At 37.0% G+C, this 25,868-nt stretch overlaps 1 protein-coding gene across 2 annotated transcripts in view; it reads right to left on the minus strand.

The window, feature by feature from the left end:
* RETREG1 (reticulophagy regulator 1) overlaps positions 1 to 25,868 on the minus strand; it is a 65,485-nt gene that overhangs the window by 36,772 nt on the left and 2,845 nt on the right. For both annotated transcript variants that reach the window (XM_064661829.1, XM_064661811.1), the window contains exons 2-3: positions 14,798 to 14,904; positions 13,022 to 13,052 (exon numbers count right to left, since the gene is read on the minus strand). In XM_064661829.1, coding sequence (XP_064517899.1) covers positions 13,022 to 13,052; positions 14,798 to 14,904 — 138 coding nt within the window. The remainder of the gene's footprint in view (positions 1 to 13,021; positions 13,053 to 14,797; positions 14,905 to 25,868) is intronic.

Consider the following 25,868-nt stretch of genomic DNA (forward strand, 5'->3'; position numbering starts at 1 on the left):
CAGTCTGGTTTTCTTAATCCTAAAAGCAATCTCTCTATTTAAAGTAACACTGGGGGCTCCCTGAATGCTATAGTTTATAAATACCCTTTAAGATGACAAGTCAAATGACTTCAGGATTGTAAGTTATCTCTCACAGTTGTTCAACTGTTAAAATGGAAAGTGGTAAGAATAGAATAAAAATACTGATGGCAAAAATATTACGTGTGCAATGGAACAAACATAGCGAACAGGACATGACCATTTTAACATTAATCTTTCCACTTAAATTTACTCTCTAGCCTTTGAAAAGGTCAGCTTTGTGAACTTCTCTCCTGATGAGCAATTTGAAGTCTGCCATTACATTCAAAGTTTCATGCTGATCAAAAATGCAATCTTCCTCTACTCATGATCTGTCTGGTACTTGTTTGCAACAATATTGTGCTAGTTTAGGCATCAATAATATTTTGACATAACCCACCTCATTTGCTAATAATGAACATTTTAAAATATATTAAAAAAGTGAAAAATATGAACATCACATTTGCAAGCTAAACAAATCTCTGAGGCAAGAAAACATACCCAATAGCTCTGTGGCAATCAGACAGGCGGCTCCGTAACTAGGCAGTACATTTATTGTATGGTATAACCCTACAAAGAGTTAGAAAAATGATGTTTCAACTGTAAGTCATGTTTCTGTTCTCTTTAACAGGGCTTGGTACCTTGGCACCCTAAAAAAAGAACTATTGCTTTTTAACCATTTCAAAATTACAACAATATGCAGCTAAGGCTCAACTGTCTAGACATTTTACTAAGTCTGCCTAAGCTTTCTCAAGTCTTTAAACTAGAAGATAGCCCTGTTAACTCTGAAAATTGCCCTAGAAAAAAGAAGAGATATGCTTTAGAAGGAACTGACTTTTTCCAGTTAGTGCTGTCTGCAAAGCCTTGGAATACAGTATCTCCACTTGAAAATAAGGAATTAAAGATTGCACTCCACTCAGTAATCTAATGTCAGTTCTACTGTACTGATATGCAGCTACTTCTGCACAGTCACAACTACAAATTCCAAAACGTATGGATTCCCACCATAAATTAGAAAATCCCAGCACACTGAATACTTGTTCAAAAGTCTTTATGGATTATGGATAAATATTCAAGGTGAGAGCTGACAGAGGCAGGGAGTGACCAGTTGCTCCATTCAGAATGACGTGACTGCATCCAAGTCATCTTTCCCTCTCTGAGCCAGATGGGAAGGCTGTTGCGACCTTTCAAGAGGCGGTTCATAACTTGAACCTAGTAAGTTCAACACATGAGTTTAAGTAAATTACATTACTTTTTGCCTGACATTTTATAACAGTATGTCCAAACCTCTTGGATCCTTCAACTAGAAGGGTCTTTATTTAAGATATGAGGGGGTTTTGTCACTTTCTACCACGTACTTGATTCCAAGTTTCACTTTCTTATTGGCGAAATATCTGTCAATCACATCCCTGGACAGGTTGTCTTGTAATGCTATTCAGGCTGGCAGCGTAATTAAGAGTATACTCTTCTATGCTCTGCCTCTGAAGTGTGCTATTTATAATAAACAATTTGTTAATTGAAACAAGTAAAAAAAAAAAGAAACAAAGCAAGGGCTTTACACTGAAAGTGTAGTAATATTCAGAATTGACAATGATATATAAGTATGCCTGCCAGTATATGACAATTTCCAAGCAACTTTGAAAAGTAAATAGGGAAAGAATAACAAATGCTATAGTTAGCATAAAAAAGCTGATCTGCTCAAAAACAGTCAGAAAACAACATTTTATTAGATTTAGGAAGTAACCAAAGATTGCCCCTTTTCTTTTAATTCATTTGATACTCTCTATGGGGGTGTTGCACCCCACAACAAGCAAAGATTGATTGCTTGATTCAGGAGGGGTCCCTGAAGAGAGACAGAAAAAGTGATCTGAGATGGATGGTACCAGCACAATTCCTCTGCAGTTTTTCAGACAGATATTCTCTGTAGAGATGTTCACATGTAAGAGTCGAACCTCAGCTGTCATCAGGAAGGGGCTTGATGGGCTTGAGCCGGAAGCCTTGGGCCACAGGGGCTGGGGAAAAACCCACCATCTAAAAGACCAGACACAATCCACTGACATTCATTTGTGCGGACTGTCCTGTCTCCCCCAGCAGGATATAGAGAGACTGCTGTGATGCTACTGGTTCATGCAAAAGCCTCATTGTTTTCTCCCCTCCCTGTGTAATCCTTATTTCGGGAAAAGCCGACCATTCTACCCCAATGTAATACTGCTTACTGGAAATATCAATTCTTTTTGCCCAAATGTAAATACTGTATCCGAGAAATGTAAATCCCTTTTTCCCCTTATGTCACCCCTGCTACTGGAAGGATTCCCCTACTTGGCATAAACTGGCCTCCTTATTAGCATGTTAGGCCCCCGAGACCCTTAAATAAGCGCTTTGCGCGTTGAATAAAGTATTCCAGGTTCTTCCCCCAAACCTGGGATCTTTTTAGTCTTTTTGGACCCGTTACATTCACAGACTCAAGAAATCAACCCATGAAGATGGGATAGGTGAGTACTTTAAGAGAAGCTTGTAGCTTTCGTTGTATGAGCAAGGTGCAGTGCGCATCTCAACAAAAAAGAGAGTGTGGGGTTTTTTCCCTGCAATTAAGACTTTTAAAGCTTTATCTCAGTTGGTGAAAAATACCGGTGTCAATACTGCTATATCAGTAAGAAATATGAAACATTAAGGACACCTCCAAACTCCCTTGCTGAAAGCTGGGAAAACTTGGCAAACAGTATACAACCACACTGTACAAAGCAGCAAATTCAAATGCAGCCCCTGCCACACTTGCTCTTGTCTAAGATGGGCGAGTAGATCTAAGCACTGCTTACTGAGATAGGTGCAAAGCTGAAAAAGGGACAAGTGGCATGGGAGAGCTCCACAGTAATACTAACCGTTCTGACAATTTCCTCACTGTGAATCTGGTTCGTTTCTCCACCCACCTCCTCCATGGAATTTTCTGTAATTGCTTTTATCTCTTTTCTTTCAACTCCATCAGCTTCCAGAAGCTGAGTTTCTTCTTAGTGCTGGAAACAAGCTGAACTAAAAAATCCCAAAATACCTGCAATTCTACATATCCCGTACTTAATATTTAGTTAGTACTATGACCAAAAGAACCATTTTATCAAACAATAAACATAGTGATAAAAAATATGTGAGACAACCAAAGCGATGGTAGGCAGCAGTGGGGAGTTTTATTTTTTCCCCAGTGATGACAATATGGTTAGTAGGTGACATGCCAGTGAGCGTGACACAGAGCTATCAGAACTGGGTCAGCTCAGAATTAGCAGTTCCTATGTGTTGTTCACAAGGGACAAATCCACCTGCCTGCACACACAGACACCTCTAACTGAACTGCATTTCTGACACTGGATCTAGAAACAAGACTCTCACGAATAACTGAACCATGACTGTAGCTCCATGCTTCAAAATATTAAACATGGAATAGAGCTGACTTTAGGATATGTTGAAAAGTGCTGAAGAAAAAATGCCTTATGTTTAAACAAAAGATGACAAACAAAGGCTGTATTTCCATCTTCCTATCATCACAGGGCTAGCATTTTTGAACTGAGTGTAGCATTTAATTTTTACCAATGAGTAACAAAGGAAATTAATTACTGAGTCACTTTTGCACAGGAAGCAGCATACCCTGCAGTTTGCAAAGACTGCACTTATGTGAGGTATTTATTTCACACATTTAATCATGGATGCAGTGACTTCACCTGAACAAGGTATTTAAAAAAAAAGTATTTAAAACCTAGTTTATTTAAACATAGTAAAAATACATGTCTCACAGTGCCCAGATGACCCTTTTTCCAACATGGAGGCAAACTGGTAAAATCACAGAATCATTTATGTTGCAAAAGGCTTTTAAGATATCACCGAGTCCAATCATAATGCTAAGTATAAGCAAATTTTGAAGCCTTCACATGAAATCACCTTGAGCTGTTTAATGAAATTACTCCATCTGACTTTAAATTTGTTTATGCCTGAGAAGATACAAACAGAATACACACATGCACAAACTTTCAAACAATATGCTTAGAAAAGATTACTGAAATTGCCTATGAGATATTAGCAAGATCAAATAACAACTGTCAAAATCAGACTATGTGAGGTGTTCTTCTGCATCTTGAAATTTTGATTAGATATTTCTGTAAGAACATCTCTGTTATCAGGAGAACAGAAGAAAAAAATTCCCAGATGTACACAACAGAGATCTTCTAAATGATTCCCTAGTATCTCAGTACTGCAACCCCAAAATATACAATATGGAATTGTTTCAGAGCTCTCTAAATAGAATAAAAAGTTTAAAATAATTCTGGATACTTTTGATCACAACTAACCAATGGGCTAGAGGAAAGGACAGGATTGTGGGACAATTAAGAGAGTAATAAATTTCTCTAAGAATTATGATGCATAAAGTTTAAACTAGAAAAAATAGTGCTATCTAAGCAACTTCAGATCAACTGCTCTCACTTGGACACTTGGAGAGATAGTAAGAAAATTAGTGGCACAGCTGAGAAACTGTTAAAGCAGTCAATGAGGATTATTCAGTATCCAAAAAAGAAGGCATATTTCTTTTAGAAAAGTAAACAGCCTGTCCTGAAGAAAAAATGGAAGCATCCATCTCAACTGTTGCAATGCTTTTTGAATTTTGCTATAGGACTCAATAGCAGACTGCAAAATTACAACATATATGCAATCCCCATAAAGTAGCTTCACATTTAATTGAAAAGCTATACCAAAGGGCAAGGAATTAGAAGTGTCTTATTATATGAGATCAGTATGTCCTTAGCATTTTCATTCAGTATCTGCACTAATCCTTTGGATGAGTCAGTGGCAATACTCTGGGAAGAGTGGCAGACAATGTAAAGGATAGAATCCAAGGGTTCTAAGCATAGCTCAGATTGGAAAATGGCATGAAGCAATCTACTACCCAAATTCAGGGACATACTATATTTGACAGACCAAGTGCACGAATGCAAAATGGGAAACAACTTACTATGCAATCAGTGCAGTGAAAAAGAAGAATGTTTCCAACAGAATATAAGGTACCTGCGTTATTTGAAAGTCTTAAAAAAAATACATCTATGCCTGGAATGCATTTACAAGACATTTACCATATACAACACAAGTCATCTTTTTTACATGATACTGGTAAGACCTCAGTTTGACCACCATGCTTGGAAAGCAACACAGATACTCAAACATGAATTATGACAGCTTGTGAAAATATAACAAGGGTTGATGGAATATATCCTTGTATAAAAACCCTTAAACAATTCTGCTGGTCCTTTGTTTCTGCCCTTACTTCTTCAGAAGTTACTCTTTTCTTGCAGCCAAGATAATATTTAACCTTCATATTTAACTAATAGCGACAGAAGGCAAATAAGGCTTACAGAAAGAGGAGTATTCATCTGATGATTGCAAAGAGGATGGACCATTCTAGCATTTTCTCCTCATCTCTTCTGTGCACCTTCCATACCGAAAGGTGAGTTGAGCTTTTGGGGACAAGGAAGAGAGAAAACGCCTTGTGATGGCTAAGGCAGAATTGCGCTACAACCAAATTACTAAAGAACCACAGATAGAAAGCCTGACTTCAAAAGATTGCAAATGACCCTCTGTGAGAAGAAATTGGTTATATGCACTACAAACCAACTATTTCTACCAGTGAGATATATGACACCTACAAAGGTTGTGCTATCTCCTTCATTTCCCCTCCCCTGACACAAAAAAGAAGCAACCAACCATCAGCCTTTCTCTGTAAGTGTATACTAAAATCTATTAAACAGTCTTCAGACTAAGTGTGACACTTTTGCCAAAGTTACAGTATTTCTACTGAGTATTATTTTTTGTTCCTGTAAGAAAATGAATACACAAAACTTTACCTGAATGTTGATTTCATCATTTATCAATATAAAAAAACAAACCCTGGAGAACACATTACTTGAGAAGTGAGTTAACAGTTTGGAAATAACTAGCCACAAAGCAGGAATGAAGTCACATGATATAAAAAAATAAAATTAAAAAAATGAAGCATCAAGAAGTTTTTACAACGGAGACAATTCTTTCTGCAATGTGCAGAAGGTTTGATCATTTATGTATAAAGTACCTTTGTGATCTGGGAAAAAACCCCACCATGCATATTACTAGCTGAGTTGTGACAATGCATTACATAAAACGAAGAAAAATTACATTACAATTTGGTATTTGAACAGTACAGCAGCTACTGAAAAAATAAAATATAGGTTTAAACTGCAAATAAAACTCAGTTTCCACTTGCTTTCCACAAGTATGCATCCACTTTCTGAAGGACTACAACCACTTTTTTATATTAAGAGCTTTTGGGAGAACCATATTTTAAAGTAGAATTATTTGAGGTACGTTACTCAGTCGTATATATATATATTCCAACACAAACATACGAATATACAAGCTGAAATGAACAGAACAGCAAACACTATGAAATGACAAGAGTGGAAGTCTTTGAGTATACTAGATGCCTTCAGATCAAACTGAAAAAAGTGAAGAAGGAAATATTTGCTCTTTGAAGCCTATTTTTATCTATTTATCTTCTCAGACTTTATTCTGCCCTCTGCCTTCCTGTAGGTCCACAGGAAGTTTTTTCTTCAGTCTGTTACCAGGTTTCATGCAGTTGTGTAGGGCCATGTGAAGAATGGATCTCGTCTGGATGACCAAAACAATACTAAGGGACTGTGCAACAGAAACTGGTACCAATAGTGCCGTGTTTTGGTATTGACTGGCCCACATGACTGGCCTTGGCTTACATGAGCTTTGTTCCTATCTACAACATCAAGGAAATGGATTAACAAACACAAAAGAGAAATGCTCCCATTACAACCTTGATCCTGTTTGGAGTTCCTAATGGAAAAAGACCTCTTAGTTCCTAATCCACCCATCCGCAAAGAAATCTCTTTCAACACCCTGAAGGACAGGAGATTTATTTTTTTTTTTGAGATATGATTAAGCAGTATATCCTTGATGTCTCAAGAGTGATCTGAATACACAATCACACATGTGCCTGAGACTCATTTCAGAGAAATTGGTTACATACACAAAGAGGTAAATAAATCTAGTCCCCATGCCCTGCAGTTATTGCTGTGGACTGGTACATCAGCATGTTGTGGCAAGACTCAGCTTCTTATTGTAGCCATGAGCAGCAGTCAATGGCATCTTTAAAACAGACAGGTCTTCAGATCAAGAGGGAATAACGACACCCTAGGGTTACTGTATACATTCAAGGGAAACAAATAGTCACCATGAAGGCACAATGTACCTGACCAGACTACAGTCATTTCATTTAGGAAGAAATAAATCATGATATGTATCTCACAAAGTATTTCAACTCCTTCTCCATTGATCATGAAATAAGACTAGGCAGACTATGTCAGAAATACTTAGGCAAATGATCTGCAGATTGTTTTAAGCAAAGCCAGTAGGCAAAGCATATGCAAATCAGAGGTATATAAAGTACAGTAATTAGATGAAAAGGGGCATTGTCTCATTTATTTTTAGGTATAACATGAAGAGTTTTTTCATTGCTCTCAGGAACATATCAGGCATCATTTTGCACAAGTGCATTATGGAGTTATGATTAGGTTCAAAAAATTTTTCTTCTCCTTCTTGAAAAAAAAAATAGCCACACATTATTTGAAGTCTGTCAAGCTTTGAACGGTGCTAGCATAGAAGATTGTTTTTCAGAGTGCACTGACTATTGCAATGCATACAAATATCTATGAGCTGGGCTGATGCAAGTGTGCAATCTATGTAGGTCGAAAGATGAAGTCAGCTCTTGGAAAGTTATGACCTGAATTTGAAGCTGATTTGTCACAACACTTGCTGACCCAGTAATGGATGTTACCTACCAAACAGTAACACTACCCTGGAAGCAAGCAGCAACTTCGACAGCTCTGGGAGTCCGCAAGTATCACCACAGTTGACTCTCATAAAAGGAATACAAAAAGAAGGGACTGGAGGAGGGAGGAGAAACAGGAATGTCCTGGGCTTGGACAACAACCTCTGTGTATCTGTTTGTAGCATTCTATTAGTGAAGGCTGTTATTTCAGAAATAACCAGATGGATAACGACTAAGCTTCAAGAGACCTTTAATATTAACCCATGGTTTTCAACATCAAGTCCTAAATTGCTGCAATAAAGACAGCTGCAAGTTAAAAGCTGCCACCAAGGAGAGTCCTTTTTGTCCTGTAATGTTCCTGTTTCTTCTTACAGAAGTCTAAATCTTGATCGATCTGATTATATGAGCGGCAGTGAAGAAGACATGCTGTTCATGGTGCTGCACCTCCTTATTTTTCCCTCTTACTGGGACCACAGGAGAGCACGCAAGTCTACCTGGGAGGAAAAGCCCGCTCTGGCAATAAAAAGACTTTCTTTCAAACTATGAGGCCAGGAGAACTGTTTCAGGACTTATTTTCATGGCCTAAAGAATGATATCCAAAATGTTTAGTGTATAATAATGTAGTAAGTACTGCACACCTGCTGCAGTCTGTGCAGCTGATGCAGCCACTAGTGCCAGTAGAGAGCCTAACACCACCACTGGTCAGGAAAGGCTCTTCCTAGAAGTCAGTAGTTTTAGTTGAAGAAAATGATAAAACATAACGGGGGACTGAAAACTAGCTATGCAGAGCTGTCAGCTGCACTAACTCCTTTTTTTCTGTCTTATTCTCTTCAGTCACTCTTTGATGGCCATTTTAAAGGACTGTTGCTAGTCTCTTCTCAGGCTGCAATTGCTTATTTTAGGCTTGCTATAAAAGGATAATTTTGAACTAATATTAATTTGACCTTCTTAAATTTGACCACACAAGAAATGAATGTGTGCCACAAGTCCTGAGCATATTCTAATGAGTCTACTAACTAGAGAAGCATCAGGTTTCAAATAAATAGGATATGAAGAAATAAAACAGCTTTATAGTGAAAAAGAGTAATTTAACAAGTGACCTTTTCCACTGTTCCTTTAACCCTTTTTTAAAAGGCAAGATATCAGCACAGGAGTTCCTCAGAAACAGAAGAAGATTCAGGGGGGAAAAAAAAAGGTCCTACATAAGCCTGCTTCAACTGAGGAAGATTCAGGATGAGATCTTATCTTGCTTCAGTTTGAAAATTTTAAACTTAAAATAGTAGTAAATGACTCCATTAGAAATAAAAGCACAGGTCTTCTTATATATACACATTTTACATGGGAGACAACTAGCATTCTGCATTTGAATGATGGCAATGAAAAAGAAAGGAGGCTACGCTTGCTCTAACTAGTCAGTAGTGCTCAACTAAGACCAAGGAGGACTAAAAACAAGTGCCACAAATTAACAGCGTCTTCATTGAAGTACTTTGATTTCTGGTACTTGGAGTGTATGTGCAGTAGGAGAGATACACAATGCAGGTGAATGTTGAAAAAATACAAGTTGCAGAACAGTGATAATCAGTCATTCATCCTCCAATTATCAACACATTTTACTTCCAAAAATAATAGCACAAAGGATACAATTTCACTACTAAATACATGCCAACTATGCCACCATTTATCAAACATCATAGTGCAATAGTGACTGACTGATATTAATTTTCAAAACCAGAATAATGCAAAGGTAAGGCAGGAGAGGAGTCAGTTCAGATAATTTGTTACTTTATGACTATGTCTGTTTTAAAAAACCAAACTGTGTGTGGCAATGCTGTCAGGCACTAGTTATGCAGTTCAATCATTAAAATAGCTCTTAGCACAGTTTTGGCACACTCCAACTAGGCACTTTCCAAAACAACTCGAGGTAGTTACAAAGTTGACATAGACCAGGAATCCCTTCCTGCCTGCACAGGGCCATTCCATATGGAACGTAAGCCAGTTAAATTCTATGGATGCAGGTGTTTTGTGCCTGGGGCCATGATGCTCAAAAAAAATCATAAACATGTTTAATTTATTAGAATAGGCATCTATTAGAGTAGGCACTGCCTCTCCTTGCAAGTACCACAGATCTACTAAGTTTCTTCTCTGTATGTTATCTAAGAGCAGGTGATTTTCTGCTGAGTAGCGTTTCTTGTAAACAGAGAGTATGGGGATACACTTGGCACATCTTGCTTACATATGATAACCTGAAGACAGCTTTTCATATACAGTTCTGAGCAAAATGAAAAGCAACCACACACCCAGCCTCAACATCTTACAGCAGTTCTTCCAATTTCAACACAATCAACAGGTACATTTATGTTAGCATTCAGAAAGAAAAGAAAAAAAAGAAATCCAAACACCCACTCACAGTGTAAACAAATGCAAAGTCTTTATGGGAACTTATAAAAGTTATAAATGAAAGCTAGGGTGCAACAGTTGAAATTTCATTTATGTTAAACAACCTCTCTTAAAGCTGCCTTCACACCAGAGGGCTGTGAAGTGTCTAAAGCAACATCTATTTTTAGAGAAAGTGCTCAAGAGCCATAGAAATACAAATCACTAAAGACTCATCTCTGCTCTGTGCAAACTGTGGAAAACTAATAAAGGACATGCAGGTCCTTTCAAAGAGCCAACCTGCTTGTTGTAGACAAACACTGATGGCCACAAAAATTCATCTGGATTTCTGAGAAGGCTTTCAACAAGCTCTCTTATCAATTGTTCTTATGGAGTCTGAGAAGTAATGGGATATGAGAGGAATTATTCTGGTAAAGACAGAGACCAGTTGCAAGGAACTGCATAACTTTAATCAATTATCACGTGATTTGCTTGCAAAAAGGCAGATGAAACAAGAAGAGATTCTCAGAGTTTAAAAAACCCTCTTAAAGTCACATGGGCTTTAAGCTGACCTTTACTACTCAGGAACATAATCTTGAAATGATGGAAAGATCAATTCAGAGCTCAGTAGAGGCTAAAAAAGTCAACCATGCATTGGGGTTTATCATGAAAAGAAGAGAGGGCATTCTTGTGCTGACATATAGTCCAAGGGTGTCCCTGAATGCTATTTGTAATTCTGTCCCCCTGACAAAAAGGATAACAGAAATGGAAGAAAAGTGCAGAAAAGCACAATGAAGACATAAAAACTATGGAGAACTTCTATTTTAGGAACAATTAAGTAGTCATGAACTAAACGGGACAGGATAGAAGCTTGTTGAAGAATATTAATAGAGAATGATTGTTCAGTATCTCTTCCAATGTGAAAAAAATGTAGGAAGAGATTAAGAAACTATTATATAAGCAGTAAACAAGCAGAAGACTGTTCACAAAGTACATGGTTCAGCTGTGGATATCTGGGCTACAGGATATTGTAAATAGCAAAAGTTTATAAGAACAAAAGCAATGAGGCAAATTCACTGACAGTCCACTTAGAACAGCTTGGGATGGGGGTGGGGAGTAAGGTTCAACTGGAAGCTGCTGGGAAAGTACACCAGAGGAAGTACCTTGCAAGCTTGTCCTGCTTTTATACACTACCCAAGGTCATGTTTCTCCTGGCTGCATGCCTTCAGAGAACAGATAGTGGGCTAGATGTACTTATGGATTGACCTTGTGTTCTACCCATTGCAAACTATTTTACACAGAGACATGCAGTACTTGTATTATATTACCCAATGGCATAAGCTATGGTGAGCTCATCAAATTCTCTTTTCCACTCTCTGCATTGTCTTCCCACAGAACAGCAAATCAAGTCCAAGATTCTGGACACATGAAAAACTGAATCCAAGATATTTAAAATACTATTTATACCCTTTTCACAAAAATCAACTCTTCTGGTTTGGGAACCTGATGAATTACAGAGTAAGAGAAAAAACTAGTCTCAGACTGCAGAATTGTTTCTCACAGAAACAAAAGCCAGTCAAAAACCTGTTTCCTTCCACTCCACAAGCAATTTTCTTTGCCTTCCTCTTCTTGAATATAAACAGACAGGCAAATTCAGATGTCAAACGCCAAAAGATAGTAAATTTTATGTAAAGTTCTCTCACAAAGAACAGGAGGAAGAAATGAAACACAAATCACACTAATCTACTGTGTCATAGCAATGGCTTCTCAATTAAAATTTTTGAAGCACTGACAGTCTACACAGATACACAAAGTAGCACTAGCTATGGTAAAAGAAGCATTTTACGCTTCTCAGTTCATGACCTAACCTGGCACGAATTCCATATAGCTCCACTTCATGTTTATAAGAAGGTCTGAAGATATTTCATACCTCTAGAAAAGGTATCTATCTCTAGGCAGAGAAAAAACCCCTGCATCTTCCCCTTTTCAACTTTACATTACTGTTTCTTCAGTGTCAGGGTGTAATACAATAGTGTACTAATGGAAAAGCTTTCAAATGACATCAGACATATAATAATTCCTAGCGGTCTGTTTAGAGGAATAAAACCTTAAATGTACAGACTTTTATTCTGCAAATGGATTGTCTGTAAATCATGTAGAGACATTGATTATACTGCCAACAAATTAAATAAATTGTATACTCTACTCTAACAAAACAATATAAACATTTGCCTGAGACAGGTCAATGGCAAGTCAACAGATTTCAGATCCATTTTATTCATATGGATATCAACTAATGTTTATTTGAAATTATAATGATCAATTACTTGTGCTGATTTAAAGGGAAACCCCAGCAAGCTTATCTACTTCTAAACAGAACTGGTATAATGAAGTTCTAACAGTTACCTCCTTGACCAAGACAGCATTTTTCCCCACTTGAAAGAAAACACTAATTCCCAGAAAACACAAAGCGTGATAATTCTGCTGTAAGGAAAAGCATTTCTAGAAGTATTCTGATATACTACTATATACTTTAATATAATTCAAATCAGGAAAAAAATAAGTTATTAAAAACTATGAACAAACAGTAATAAACTTAGAAAAGATGGTAAGATCAAAATAATTTGCTTGTAATTTGAGGGAAAATAGCTTTTTTTTTTTTATTTCAGACTAACTATAAAAAAATTAGGTATTAAATAACCAATGTATTAAAAATAATATACCTACTTGCCAGTGATGGTCCTCCAAAGCTTTGCACCTGCAATTGTAGGAACGTAAGATGAAACATCATGCACTAAACCAGAAAGAATATTATTGTTTTCTTTATTCTTAAAGAATGTTCAAAACTGAGACAAAATTACTATGGAAATGTCTGTATTAGTCAAACAGGAAGGGTATCTTAACTTACAGTAACAGTTATTGAATTGCTTTCTGTAAACTTAATATACCAGTAAAAAACATAAATGGAAAAATCAGTATCTTCTATGGCTACATTTCCACGTGGAAGGATGTTATGAAGAAGATAACCAGCATAACTCATGCTTTACATCTACACACTGTCAACATCTACCACTTTCTACATTCCTTATGAATCTGTAATAGTCTTGCCATCTAGTGGTTGGCTGGAAGTGTGAAGCAGCTACACAGAAGTGTTACTTTGGGAAGAACTTCTTTCTGCTTTTTGGAGTGGTGCTTCACTGATTTCAAGTCACTAACACTTCCACCGTGTTACTTCAAGAACCTGATTGTTCTTGAACTCTGTGTATCACGACATCAAAGATAAAGATTATTACTAAAGATTATTGTTACAGTAAATAATCATTCTGTAAGCTGGGAAATACAGGTCTTCCTAGCCTCATTTCTATAATGAATGGTTAAATAACCACACAGACACGAGAGCGGTGCATCTTGAATTGGGTCAATACAAAAATATTAATTACAGGTAAGAGTGAATTTACCTAAATCATTACCTTCCCACTACTGAGGTAATCAATGTTTGTGGTGATTTATGCAACGCAGAGCCTAAAAAATTAATTTCTGCTAAGCTTTACAATTTGGCCTCTGAGCTTGTAATGGTCAAGCAGGAAACAAAATGGTAACCAAGACTCCCAGAAAAGGCAATGAGAATAAATCATGCTTCAGAAAAGGCTGCAAATAATTGCCATAACTTCGGATGGAACAACAGGCTTTGGAAGTCAGAAATGACGTGTTAGTACATCAAAGAGGAATACCACGCTTCTCTGACACCTATTTCCTGCTTTTGTACTACGTTCAGATGATTTTTCAAACACTTTGCATGGGATTCAACAATGAACAAAAGGTGAAATAAGACACTTGAAAAAAATCTTCCTAAGAATGAAAATTACAGACTTGTGATGAACATTTTCTCAAAGAATTTGCAAGATGGTAATGAAATACAGGACAGGAATTAAAAAAAAAACAAACAACCTCTAAACACCAGCCCAGCCAACAAATGCAAAATCACTTTCAAAACTGGTTGTATCCACGTAAAACTTTATACACATTGGAAACTAAATGCTACATAAAGTAGAAAAAAGTACTGCTCACTTCTTATGTCAACTGTGCTAAAACAGGTAATTTCTCTATCTGTTTACAAATGTGACCAATTTATATTGGATGTCCCAAACTTTCCAACAGTGTTATAATTAGAATAATGCCAGAAGAAGTATGAATGTTTAGGAAAACTCTGTAATTTAGAAAATAATTCATTTTCGGACCTAGCAGTTAAGAAACAAGAATGATTGTTCAGTGATACCAATTATACTCATCCAAATGCTAAAAGAAATCTGCTAATGCCCTTCCTATAAAATACAGCAAAACTTCATTGAAAATGGTAATAGACCATCATAGACCTATTATCCCTCTCTAAAATTAGCTAATACTTTTAGAATAATCATAATATCGACCTGGCTTTAGTAATGAAATAACATGCTCCAAATTGCAGGTGTTTAAGCATGAAACTCTATCAGTACACTGTCTTACCTTTTATCCTTGAGAATACCAAATCCTTCATGATCTGAAGAATTAGCACTCCAAGTATTATGAGAGAAGTTAGATGATACACTCTCCAAGAGGTCAGTGCAAGAAACCTAGAATGTCAAGAAGAAATAAATGTTGAATACTTTTAAACTTATTGGCAGCATATGAAAACTCACAGCTGCTACTAATACTGAAAAAAATAAACTGAGATTACATTAATTGAATTTAGTTTTTCCCCCCAACCTTTCCATGGGAAGCAAACAGTGAGAGCTTGAAGCATGACATAGTCTCATTTAAAGATACAATGATCAAACATACATTAAGTTTGTAGTATACTTTTATTTAAGCACAGAGCATATAAAACAAAACATTTTAATTATCGCATAGAAAACACTACTCTTAAATTAATTATGGTTTTATTAGCATAAATTGCCTTGGCACAATGCACACAAAAAAGGTTAAACATTTTCTTGTGTTTCCTCCAGAGCCTGTGTTCAAACACGATTTCTATACAAATCATTCTTTCAAATACAAAGATGAGGTAAATCTGTATCATGGCATCATATTCAAAACTGTCTTCATAACAAGCTTTTGTGAATTTTGTTTTTCATTACATAATTTTTTAGAACACGTCTAGTCAAGTCAAACAGACCTACACTCAGAACATATGAGTTATAATCTCATGCACTGTTGACTTTACTGTCCAGGTGTGCTTGGAGATTAGCTCTTCTGTTTTACTGGCAAATAACTCACAAAAAAAAAGGGTGTGACAGAAAAAGAATTAAAATTCAATTAAATACATAAAATAAGCGGAAGTATTTATTAACTTGTTTCAAGCACTTTAAATCAGAAATCTGAATACAGATAATGAACAAATTCTTATCTTTTTTAAAGAAAAAGCAATTAACTTAAAAAGTTGAGGATAGCCAAAATCAGTAAGAAGCCACTGTTCAAGGAACTAGATCAAATGAGAATACCAACAGAAACAAAATCATACAAAGCTGGAACGTTTCCAAGAAACTTCTCAGATTTGAAAACAGGGCAACTGGCCACCCAATGAGTTGCTGCTGCAGAGATTTTCTGCATGAAAGAGGGGGAAGGGAAGAGAAAAGGAGTAGCAAGCATGGCCAATGGAGGAAGCCAAGAGAGACCCTTTGAGGACACTTGGATTTTTAAAAAGAAAATTGACTTCCCTGCCGTGGTCCGAAAAAGGGGAGGAGGACCGTGGCACTACATAACTCCGGGACACAAATGTGGGATAAGGGTAGAATCCCCTATTCACGCGTCCACACCGTCTTTTGTCAGCTCGGGAGGGGAAAGGGCCAGAACATAGGGCGGAGCATGAGACAGACAAGCGGGGGGACAAACCAGGATAGGGACACGGGCAAAAGGGGGAGGAACGTGGGAGGAACCGGGGAGAGAAAGGGCGAATGGGGGCTGTCCCCTCTCTGCAGCCTCCCCAGCCAATGGGCAGAGAAACAGAGGAGCAGGGAGGGGAACAGGCCGGGACACGCCCGGGAAATACAAACCCTGGGGAAGCATACAATGTGTACACACGTAACAACTGTAAAGTCTGCATCATAAAGTCCTTTCAATCACTGTACATCTTTTTCCACTTCTGAGATTTTCCCCATTCTGATTCCTGGTCCTTCACAATTCCCAATGTTTCTAACAAGCTCAGGACACACCGCTGTTGTAGAAAACTGTTCCAGTATGCCTTGCAATCCTCAAAGCAAGGTTGCATTAAAAAAAAAAAAAAAAAAAAGAGTCCATGCCACTAATTTTCACATTTAACAGAAATCCATATTTGCCCTGAGCAGATCAGGATGTGATTTCCAATAAACATAAACACGCAAGCTCACTCTTAAAGTTTTACCTGAATATAAAGGGTTTCTACATCTGTGGAGAATTCAAATTACAGGACTATTCTACGAAAAGAACCCTGCACCCCTGTATAATTTCAGCCAGCTCAAGAAAACTAACAGAGAACTACAGAGAAAAATTATTGCAAGGTAAGCTCTTTCAAAGCTGCCCAATCACAGCTCATTAAATCAAAATTCCTAGCAGCTTTGCATCCTGTTGTTGTACTATTTTTCTAGGTAGTATTATTCAGCATTAAAAATCCTTGACTTTAAGTTCAACTGCACTGAAGACTTTGTTTAGCCTACCTAACTTACTGACAATGGGCTGAGGCGAGAGATGTGACACTGTACGGGAAAAATCAATTGAAGAATTTTTCATCCAACTCCTACGCAGCAGAAGTTTATAACAAATGCAGGCCTTTAAATTATTTAGGCTTAATACCATACCTATTCTATAGGTTTTTCATGGTGCTTGTGCATGAATGTTCTATAGAATCACATAGTATGCCCTGACTTAAAAATTACCACTGGCCAGTCCTCGATGGTCTCAAAGAAAGACATCAATACCAAAATTTTATGTGTGTGTGCATGTATGTGTGTATGTACACACACGTTTTACTAGCTTTTCAAAGTAAGATCAGATGTTTACGAAGAAGGCTTAGTCTATCTTTCAAAGAACGCACAGAACATGTTTGACCTATTTTATGCTCACAACTAAACGGCACTGCTAGTTTCACTGCAATCACAGCTGTCACCTGCTGTTAAAAACAATTGCACTAATGCGGACAAGGATTAGCAAACAAGGATTAACAAGGTAGCATCCTCTCTGAAAGATGCTTCCAAGTCATGTCATTCTATGTTCTTGATACTGCAGTCTTTCTGCTCCATAGCTTTTAAGGAAAAAACCTGTAATCTAGTTGGAGCAGCTACTGTAGTCACCAAACAAGGGCTCTTCACTTGTTTGGAGAGCTTTGAATTATTCTGATTGGACTTCCCATGCCTCAACGTTATTGGCTGTCACAGTCCTTTCTCCCCTGCTTCAGTACTCTTCACCTAGACTCTGATGTTTGCAAGAAAGACCATCTCTTACGAATTTATTCACAGCCAGCGTGTGTCAGCCCTCAGGTGCCACAGCAATACAGATTAGAAAAACTTTTTGCATGTCAGATCTATGTCCTTGAAGCCCTTCCTGGTGAAAAGCTGATAAGATCCCTTGTACTTTTTTTGGCATATCTATCATAACCCTTTCAAAAGGTTAGTCCAACATGCTGGGATCTGAAAAACACTTGTTTTGCTACCAGTGTCAGGATTCAAAATTCTTTTAGGAATTATCAACATGACGCATAGCAACGAGACTAACAAAAGGTTTCACTGGTACTTTTGCTTATTATTAAGAGCTAGGGCATTTTTTTCCTCTTCTTTTTTTAAGAAAAAGAACAGACTTTACTCTTAAGTACTTCTAACACACCCACACCCACCTGATAAACTGAAAGGCTCCAGAATGACATCTTTTTTTACTTCACAAAAATACTTCTGTTTTGTAGAAGAATCAATCGCTATGCTTACTCAACATCGCCTGTTTTTAAGCAATAACCAAAACAGACTCAAGTTCAAATTGTTTAAGTTCTTCTGCAAGTGATGTGCAAGTAAAAACCACTACAAGACACATAACCAAGATTTGTTCCTTTGTTCCCCCATGGAATTCTGCAGTATTTTTGAGGTTTTAGTGGGTTTTTTTGGTTTGTTTTAGTTTTGCCTTTTTTTTTTTTAAGAAGGAGAGGGTTAAAACAATGTATAGAATTATCCATTTCAGATAATTACTTCAGCAGTTAACGGGGCAGCTGGCATGGCAAGGGGGCAGGAAACTCTGCTGAAGGCAGTGCAGAACTGCAAAAAAATGGTCCTGAGGTGGCACAGGACTCAGTTCCCAGCACTGGCTGAAACAGGCACTCCCCGCATAGAAAAGGCCTTCACTCGGATGCAGCTCCAGAGGTGGGATACAGCCACCTGGCTTTGAGGCTCCAAGAAAAGACTCCCCTGGACTGACGGCAAAAGCGGCCTCACTGTGAAGGGTGTCCTCCGGTTAACATACAGAGCAGTCCAGTGAGAGAGCTACTGGAGGCACTAAGCAGGTGGCAGACCCCTATGGAGTACGACTTGCAAAAACTTTATTGTGTAAGAACCTAAGCAACGTGTTCTAACTGGACCTCGTTTGATCAAGTCAGACTAGCTGACCTGCTGTTGTCCTTCCAACCTGTGTTCTTCTATGTCGAAAGAATATAAGCATGATGGAGCCAAGTCCACTACTCAACTCCACTGTGGAAGACTGAAAAACCAGTTTTGGGAAATGAAACAGGAGAGCTATCAACTATTGGCCGTTAGAATAATTAAGCAGTGGTTACCCACAGAGGTCGTGGAATTTTCAACCTTGAAGGCTGTCAAGACAAAACACTGAGCAATCTGATCTGAATTAATATTGATTTTATTTTGGGCTCGAAGTCATACTAGAGACCTCCTAAAGTCCCTACCAACCTGAATGATATCTTCATTCTATGACTATTTTAGTCTATTGGAAGTGGCTGGCAAATCCTCTTCAGTAAGACCTCAGAACTTTGAGGTATAACGGTTTCTGTTTCTGGGCCTAGTTATACTGCAGCTGGACAGAAGTGATTCTAAACTGCACTATTAAGAGTCAAAACTTGAAAACTTCCACACTTAAAAGTGGAATTTCATCGACTGTATAATGGTGGACTCTTTCTATTGTGGTTTTAAAATAATACATGTATTGAGATTTTTCTGGGAAAAAAACCCCAAACAACCCACAGCCATTATGAAATTATACTGCAAACTACTCTACCTTCTCTTCAGCATTTCAGTCACTTTCATTTATTCCTATCTATAAAGTAGTACAAAATAATTTTCTTAAATTATGTAATTCAACTTCTTAGCAAGTTATGCTTCCTTATGTTTAATATCACACAAATAAATATGCCTTGCCCTTAACCTCTACTGCCTATTCAGAAGTAGCTAAATTCAAATGTAACTCTTTCAGTATTTTGCCAACTTCCATATTTTTCTAAAATGTTGTTTAAGTTCAAGAATCATGCTCTAAGAGCAAATAAAGTAATATCCTTTTGACCAGCTTCCCATAGTTAGGAAGTTCGGATGGAAAGAAAAACTGGGACAGAAAATACAAATGAAATCCCAATGCAAAAGCAAGACTGTACATCGCAGAAGAGCACCACAGGCCTCATCTGGTTAGAGGGCTCCTTTACTTGCTCGTGGAGGTGATGTTACCTAATATCACATGACCTATAGATAGAAAAGTACCCCAAGGTATCTTGTCCTTGTAATTTCTCCAGCTTTACTCCAGTAGGGGGTGGCCATATATCAATGCTGGCAAGATATATTAACTAACATAACAAATCATCCATTGGATTTGATGTATCAAGAAGTAGCTACCTCACAGAACAGACCATGTGGGACAATTAACTGCACAAACCAGATTGTACAAAGGCATTCAAGTGGCACAAGCCAGCTAGGAAATTTCAAAGGTAAATAATATCATTCAATATTGCAGCCTGTAAACATAATGAACTTTTATAGGGCATGACAAAAAGCTATTTTTAATTGTACTCATGAGATACAGGTAAGGCTGTCTTTAATTTCTTTAAAAGTTAAATAAACAAATTTATCTCATTTTAGCTGAGAAGGTATTTTTTTTACAACACATTCTAGAACTATGAATGATCTGCATTTTGTAAACTCAAACCATATGAAAATATTTAATCAAAAATTAAATGATTTAGACTATCAGCAGCCAGAGATAGTTATTTCTAGAAAGCCTTAGCAGACGCATTTTCAATAACCATCTATCCTTAGATGAATTCCAGACATAATCACACAAGTAAAAGAAAGCTGTGAATAACACAGATGTGAGCATGGAGCTTTACTTCACCATCAGCTTTTATGATACATTTACTGGCTGCATGATTTGTGGACTTAAGCTCCACTCTCAACAAACACATATTTCCAACTTAAAACCAGAGCTCAAACTCTTCAGAGTAATTCTGTGGAGTTCTAAATGGTGAAGGTTGGTATGCACTTGTTTCATCATTAAATGATAAGGTCAAAAATCTACTAGCACCTTCCAGACAGTTTTCTATAGAACCAGTCTTTTTCCACGAGACACGTAAGCCAGACGGGGCTATGACATAAACCAGATAGAGAATGGCTCTCCCCTGTATAGATCAAATATTTCTAGTGCATTTTAAGAATACTGATCTGCTAATTTCAAAGGTTTTTCATTTAGAGGTATGTCTACTTCTGCTCTTACAGGGGACCACCCAACACTGTTTCAAACATCGATAGTGAAGGCAGTAGGTAAGGAAAAGATGTGGTAGTAACTGTTTCCTGGTAGTAACTGTTTCCTGCTTGGAGCTGAATGTAGGGCATTCTTCCGTGCTTACTGCCGGAGTGATCAACACCTGTCTGCTTGCAATAAATTCTGCTGATTAGCTGAAGCAAGAGGTCTGGGGAAGAGGAAGAGGGTTAGTTTTATTCTAAATACAGCATGAAATGCACTGCCTGAAGAGCATTTTTGAAATACATGGCAAAGATAGTATCAGAAAGCTCGTGCCCTTACTGATCACTGGCACAATTATTTTGTTTGCCCTCTTTTGAATCAAGAAGGAATAATACATATTCAACTACATTTTATTTACAGGTAGTTTAAAACTCTGACTCTTCTAAATGAAAAAACGTCCCAAAGCAGGTTGGCTAATCCCACTTTCTATGTCTATTAAATTAACAACTCTTATATTAATTGCTCTGATACATTTATATGAATGTAAGTGATTTTCACACTAAGCTTCTGTAAATACCAAAACGCAATATCTACAAATATTGAAATCCAAACCTCAAGTATTCAACACATTGGAAGTCCAAAACTCAGTAATTCAGTATATTTCCTGTTGTTCCTTTAGTACCTCTTGGTGCTGTGCTATAATACTAGCTGGCAACTAAGCTGCTCGCTCACTTTTCTCCTGCACTGGTGAGATGGGAAGGAAAATTGGTAAAAAGTAAAGGCCATGGGTTAAGAACAGTTTAATAATTGAAGTAAAGTTAGTAGCAGTAACAATAACAATTATAAATGAAAAGTGATACAACAAAAAGAGAGAGGAATAAAACCCAAAAAAGACCAGTGACGCAGAATACCACTGCTCACCACCCACCAACCAATGCCCAGCCCAATCCGACCAGTGATGGGGAGCTCCAGGCCAACTCCCCCCCAGTTTGCATACTGGGTACACTGTGGTATGGAATATCCCTTTGGCCAATTTGGGTCAGTTGCCCTGGCCATGCTCCCTCCTGACTTCTTGTGCACCTGCACACTGGCAGAGAATGGGAAACTGAAAAGTCCTTGACTTAGGGTAAGAACTGCTCAGCAACAAGTAAAACATCGGTGTGTTATCAACATTATTCCCACATTAAATCCAAAACACAGCGCTCTACCATTGTATCAGGAAGAAAACTAAGTTCTTCCCAGCCAAAAGAAGGACAATTGGTGTGTGCTGTCAAAAATTTTACAAGAAACAAAGACTTATAAATGCTGTCTAAAAACCTCCCCACCCCTTCAAAAAGCACAATTTGTTGAATAAAATAATTTCAAATGCACTTACTCTACATCTTATGTTAATTCAAATTTAAAATATGTACACCACCACTCTGGGTGCCTGGCAGCTTGAACTTAGAGAGCCGTGTATCTGTTTACCTGAAAACCTGTGAAATGATGTAATAGGATCCTTCTTAAAAATATGTACGTTAAAAATGTTTTAAATCACTTCTAATTTAGTGGAGAAAAGTGTAAGCTTCTGTAAAGACATAAATTAGGAAGAAGTACCTTTTTTTTTAGCTTTTTCTCTAAATAAGAATGCCACCCAATAATTCAGATATCCAAGATATTTCAACCAAAATAAAATGAAGTACTGCACAGCAGTTGATCTGTAACCTATGTACCAACTAGCGAAGAGTTTTTCATTGGGTAGTACCCAGAAGTCTAAAAATTCTGTCATTAAGTACATAAAAATTTAAAAAACCCAAACAGAAGAGGCATGATTATTATTCTAAAACTTGCATTATTTTCTTTAATTCTTTCTTTGTGAAGACAAAGAAAACTCAGCCATCAGCCTTTTATTCAAAGAGCTTATTTGTCAGGTTTCATTCAAAAGATTAGGATCATATTTGTTCAGCCAGAAAGCACAGATCAAATCAGCTGTTCTTTAGAAAACCTTCCAGAACTTATTAGGAAAAAAAGATTTTTAAATAATAAATAAATCTTTTGTCCTAAGAAACAGAGTCCCACAAATCTAAACTACTATTGCTACCCGGAGAAGGAGCAGTACTCCGGGGGGTCTATGCACAGGTTTCAGGGCAAAAGACAAAGACTGAAGGACAATGCTAACTAAAGTTAACAGCCAAGATAGGAATTCAAATTGCATATTCTCTCTACCCCAACTGCAAGAAACCGACTCTTAAACTTAAAAATAAGTCTAAATAAAAAAAAATAGTACAAGTCTCTAAGAAGAAAATATTAGAAAAACCTTTGAAATGCTTTGCATTTAATCACCAAAGATAAATTTGCTTATAAACTAGTAAATTTGGAAGTACATTGGTGGTCTGGGAAATAGGATTAAGTTAATAACAAAATGTCACATTGCAAAATTATCTCACACTATTTGCAAGGAAACCTCTTGGGGAATGCTGCCGTTAGAATCATGTTTCAACATTTGTGGCTTGTGGATCAGATTTACAGCAACCTGTTGCACTCAGATAGGCATTTTAAAAAAAGGGACTGAGAAGGAGTTTAAATGACCTAAACTACATACCTTCTGAGTCTATCATGACATTGAATTCGGGGATGATGTTTCCATGGAAGTTAAAATTATTTTGATTTAAACACATAACATCGAATAACCTGGCTTCCTTTGTTTTTTGCAGACACATGCCCAGATGACCTTAATTAACCTGTACTCTGGCAAAGTACAGAAGAAATCTTAATCCCATTTTCTCATACAGTAGCAGCAGTTTGAGCAGTAGCACCTCTACCATGCTGCCCTAAATCTCCTTTTCTTTAATGCTCTCATTAGTCCTGTAACATCTACCATGGAGCATAACATATCCCCCTAAAATGACCATTGTTCTCAGAATTCTACTTACTGTTTGAAAGGTTTCATTATTTTGAGTTAATACATGAAGAAATTATCATTTCTCTCTTAAGACAACTGTTTTAGACACAGCACAGGTAAATTTCAGCAAGACAGAATAAACCCAAGCTATGCTGCAATTCATCTATTGTCCTTTGTTAGAGATTTCCATCTTCCACAAAGTCCTTATCCCAGATTTGGTCCTAAATTGTTCAGTAATGCTCGCTTTTCCTCAATTCCTCAATTACCCCAACTGATTTCTTTTCTGACTGATCCTGATTTCATCTTATTGGTCGAAAAATGCTGTAAACTGTCCAGGTTTTTATGTAACACTGTCTGGCTCTTAAACAATGTCAATTTTATTCCAGTAAACCAATCTCTCAGCCAAAAGTATCCAAACTGTCACTAAAGAGCTCTTAATGACTTTTAATTTTTTTTCTAATGAAATTAAATTAATTTAACTTTCTGTTCCACTTTTCTACCTCCAAAGCCTTGAACAGTTTTAATAATTTGTAGTAGAAAAGTGAACATAAGCTTGAAACTGCCCGAGTGAAAACAAGTAAACCCTAAAATTATATCGCAACTGACACTGGAATTTTATCTTTAGTTGAGGAAGAGTATTTTGAAATGTCATCTTCTAGGAAGAAAAAAAACCAACAAAACATAAATATTTTTTTAAGCTTGAAGAAATATCAGCAATTTACTGTACTGCAGCTGAGTGTAATAAAATAATCTCAATACCAATAAGTTACAAAGCCTTGGTAAAAGGCAGCAAATTAAGTAAGTTATAACTATCAGACAAGAAGAAACAAACTAGCAACCATGTAAGAAACCCACTCCTGAAAGCACAGTGAATTTCAAAACAGCCTATGCCAGAACTTTTTCTTCTCTTTTCTGATAATGAATGTATTATCATTACAAAAGTACTATGTCAATACATAACCTATTCTACTATCCTTACTCAAGGGATAGGAGATAAAAACTCTTATTAGGGTTTGAGGCAGGACTATTCACTTGTGTGCTATCCTGATACTTTGGATCTCAGGAAAGTAATCCCAAAACAACTAAAAATTTAGCTTAAAGATTTCCTGTAACAAAGACAGCCAAAGACTGAAATTTCCCACATTCAAAACCACATTTGGCATCTGGTTGCTATAAGGAAAAAAACATCTTGTCACAGAAACATGTATGTGTTCTCCTGACGTGGGAGGTATTACAAATTTAATACAGTGCTCTGAAGACCAGCATACTACAAACTGGCCTTAAGATGTCAATATCTGGTCTTACTTCAACTCACTTAATTTTCATGCATTTTTCTTTATGTTTTAATTTCAGAGATTTCTTTTATTCCAATTCTCACCTAATACAGTTTGGTGATCTCCTTCCTGACTACCACCACTGATGAATTTCCCACATATATCCAAAATGGAAGCCAGTATTTTGAACCAAATATTTTCTTCTTAAGGAATAAAATTTTGTCAGAATTAATTCTTTCTGTATTAATTTTGCTCGTATGCTCTCAGATTTGAGTGTTTCCCTAAGAGGGAAACAAAAAAGGATTCTGAGCTGAATTACTGTGTGCCTGAATTAAAGCAATAGGGAGTAAATAATTTATATATTGCAACAGTTTGTCTGCTCTTAGGCCCATCACTCACTTTTTTGGTATGATGTGTGTAAAATAGGGGGGAAAAAAACAGCCTTGTTTTCCTGTGTTATTTTGACTTCAGTTTGCAAGCTATATACAGAAGAAGAATCCATATTACATTTCAGATGATTAGGTGCAAAATGGTGCTTATTTTAAAGATTTTCAATCAGGTTCATTTGGGGCAAGAGGCTTAAAGCTGTTCATGGTGAATAAATAATGGAAATGCCAACTGAAAAATGCTTTTTCAATAACCAGGTTTGTTTCTACTTTTTCTACTCTCTTGTTAAGGAGCCCATGATAATTTGTTTGGAATATTCAAAAAATTAAGGCAATCATAATGAAATTAAGTTAGCAAATTTCTT

This window comes from Pseudopipra pipra, chromosome 1, assembly GCF_036250125.1.
Source record: "Pseudopipra pipra isolate bDixPip1 chromosome 1, bDixPip1.hap1, whole genome shotgun sequence".
In the NCBI taxonomy this organism is placed as follows: Eukaryota; Metazoa; Chordata; class Aves; order Passeriformes; family Pipridae; genus Pseudopipra; species Pseudopipra pipra.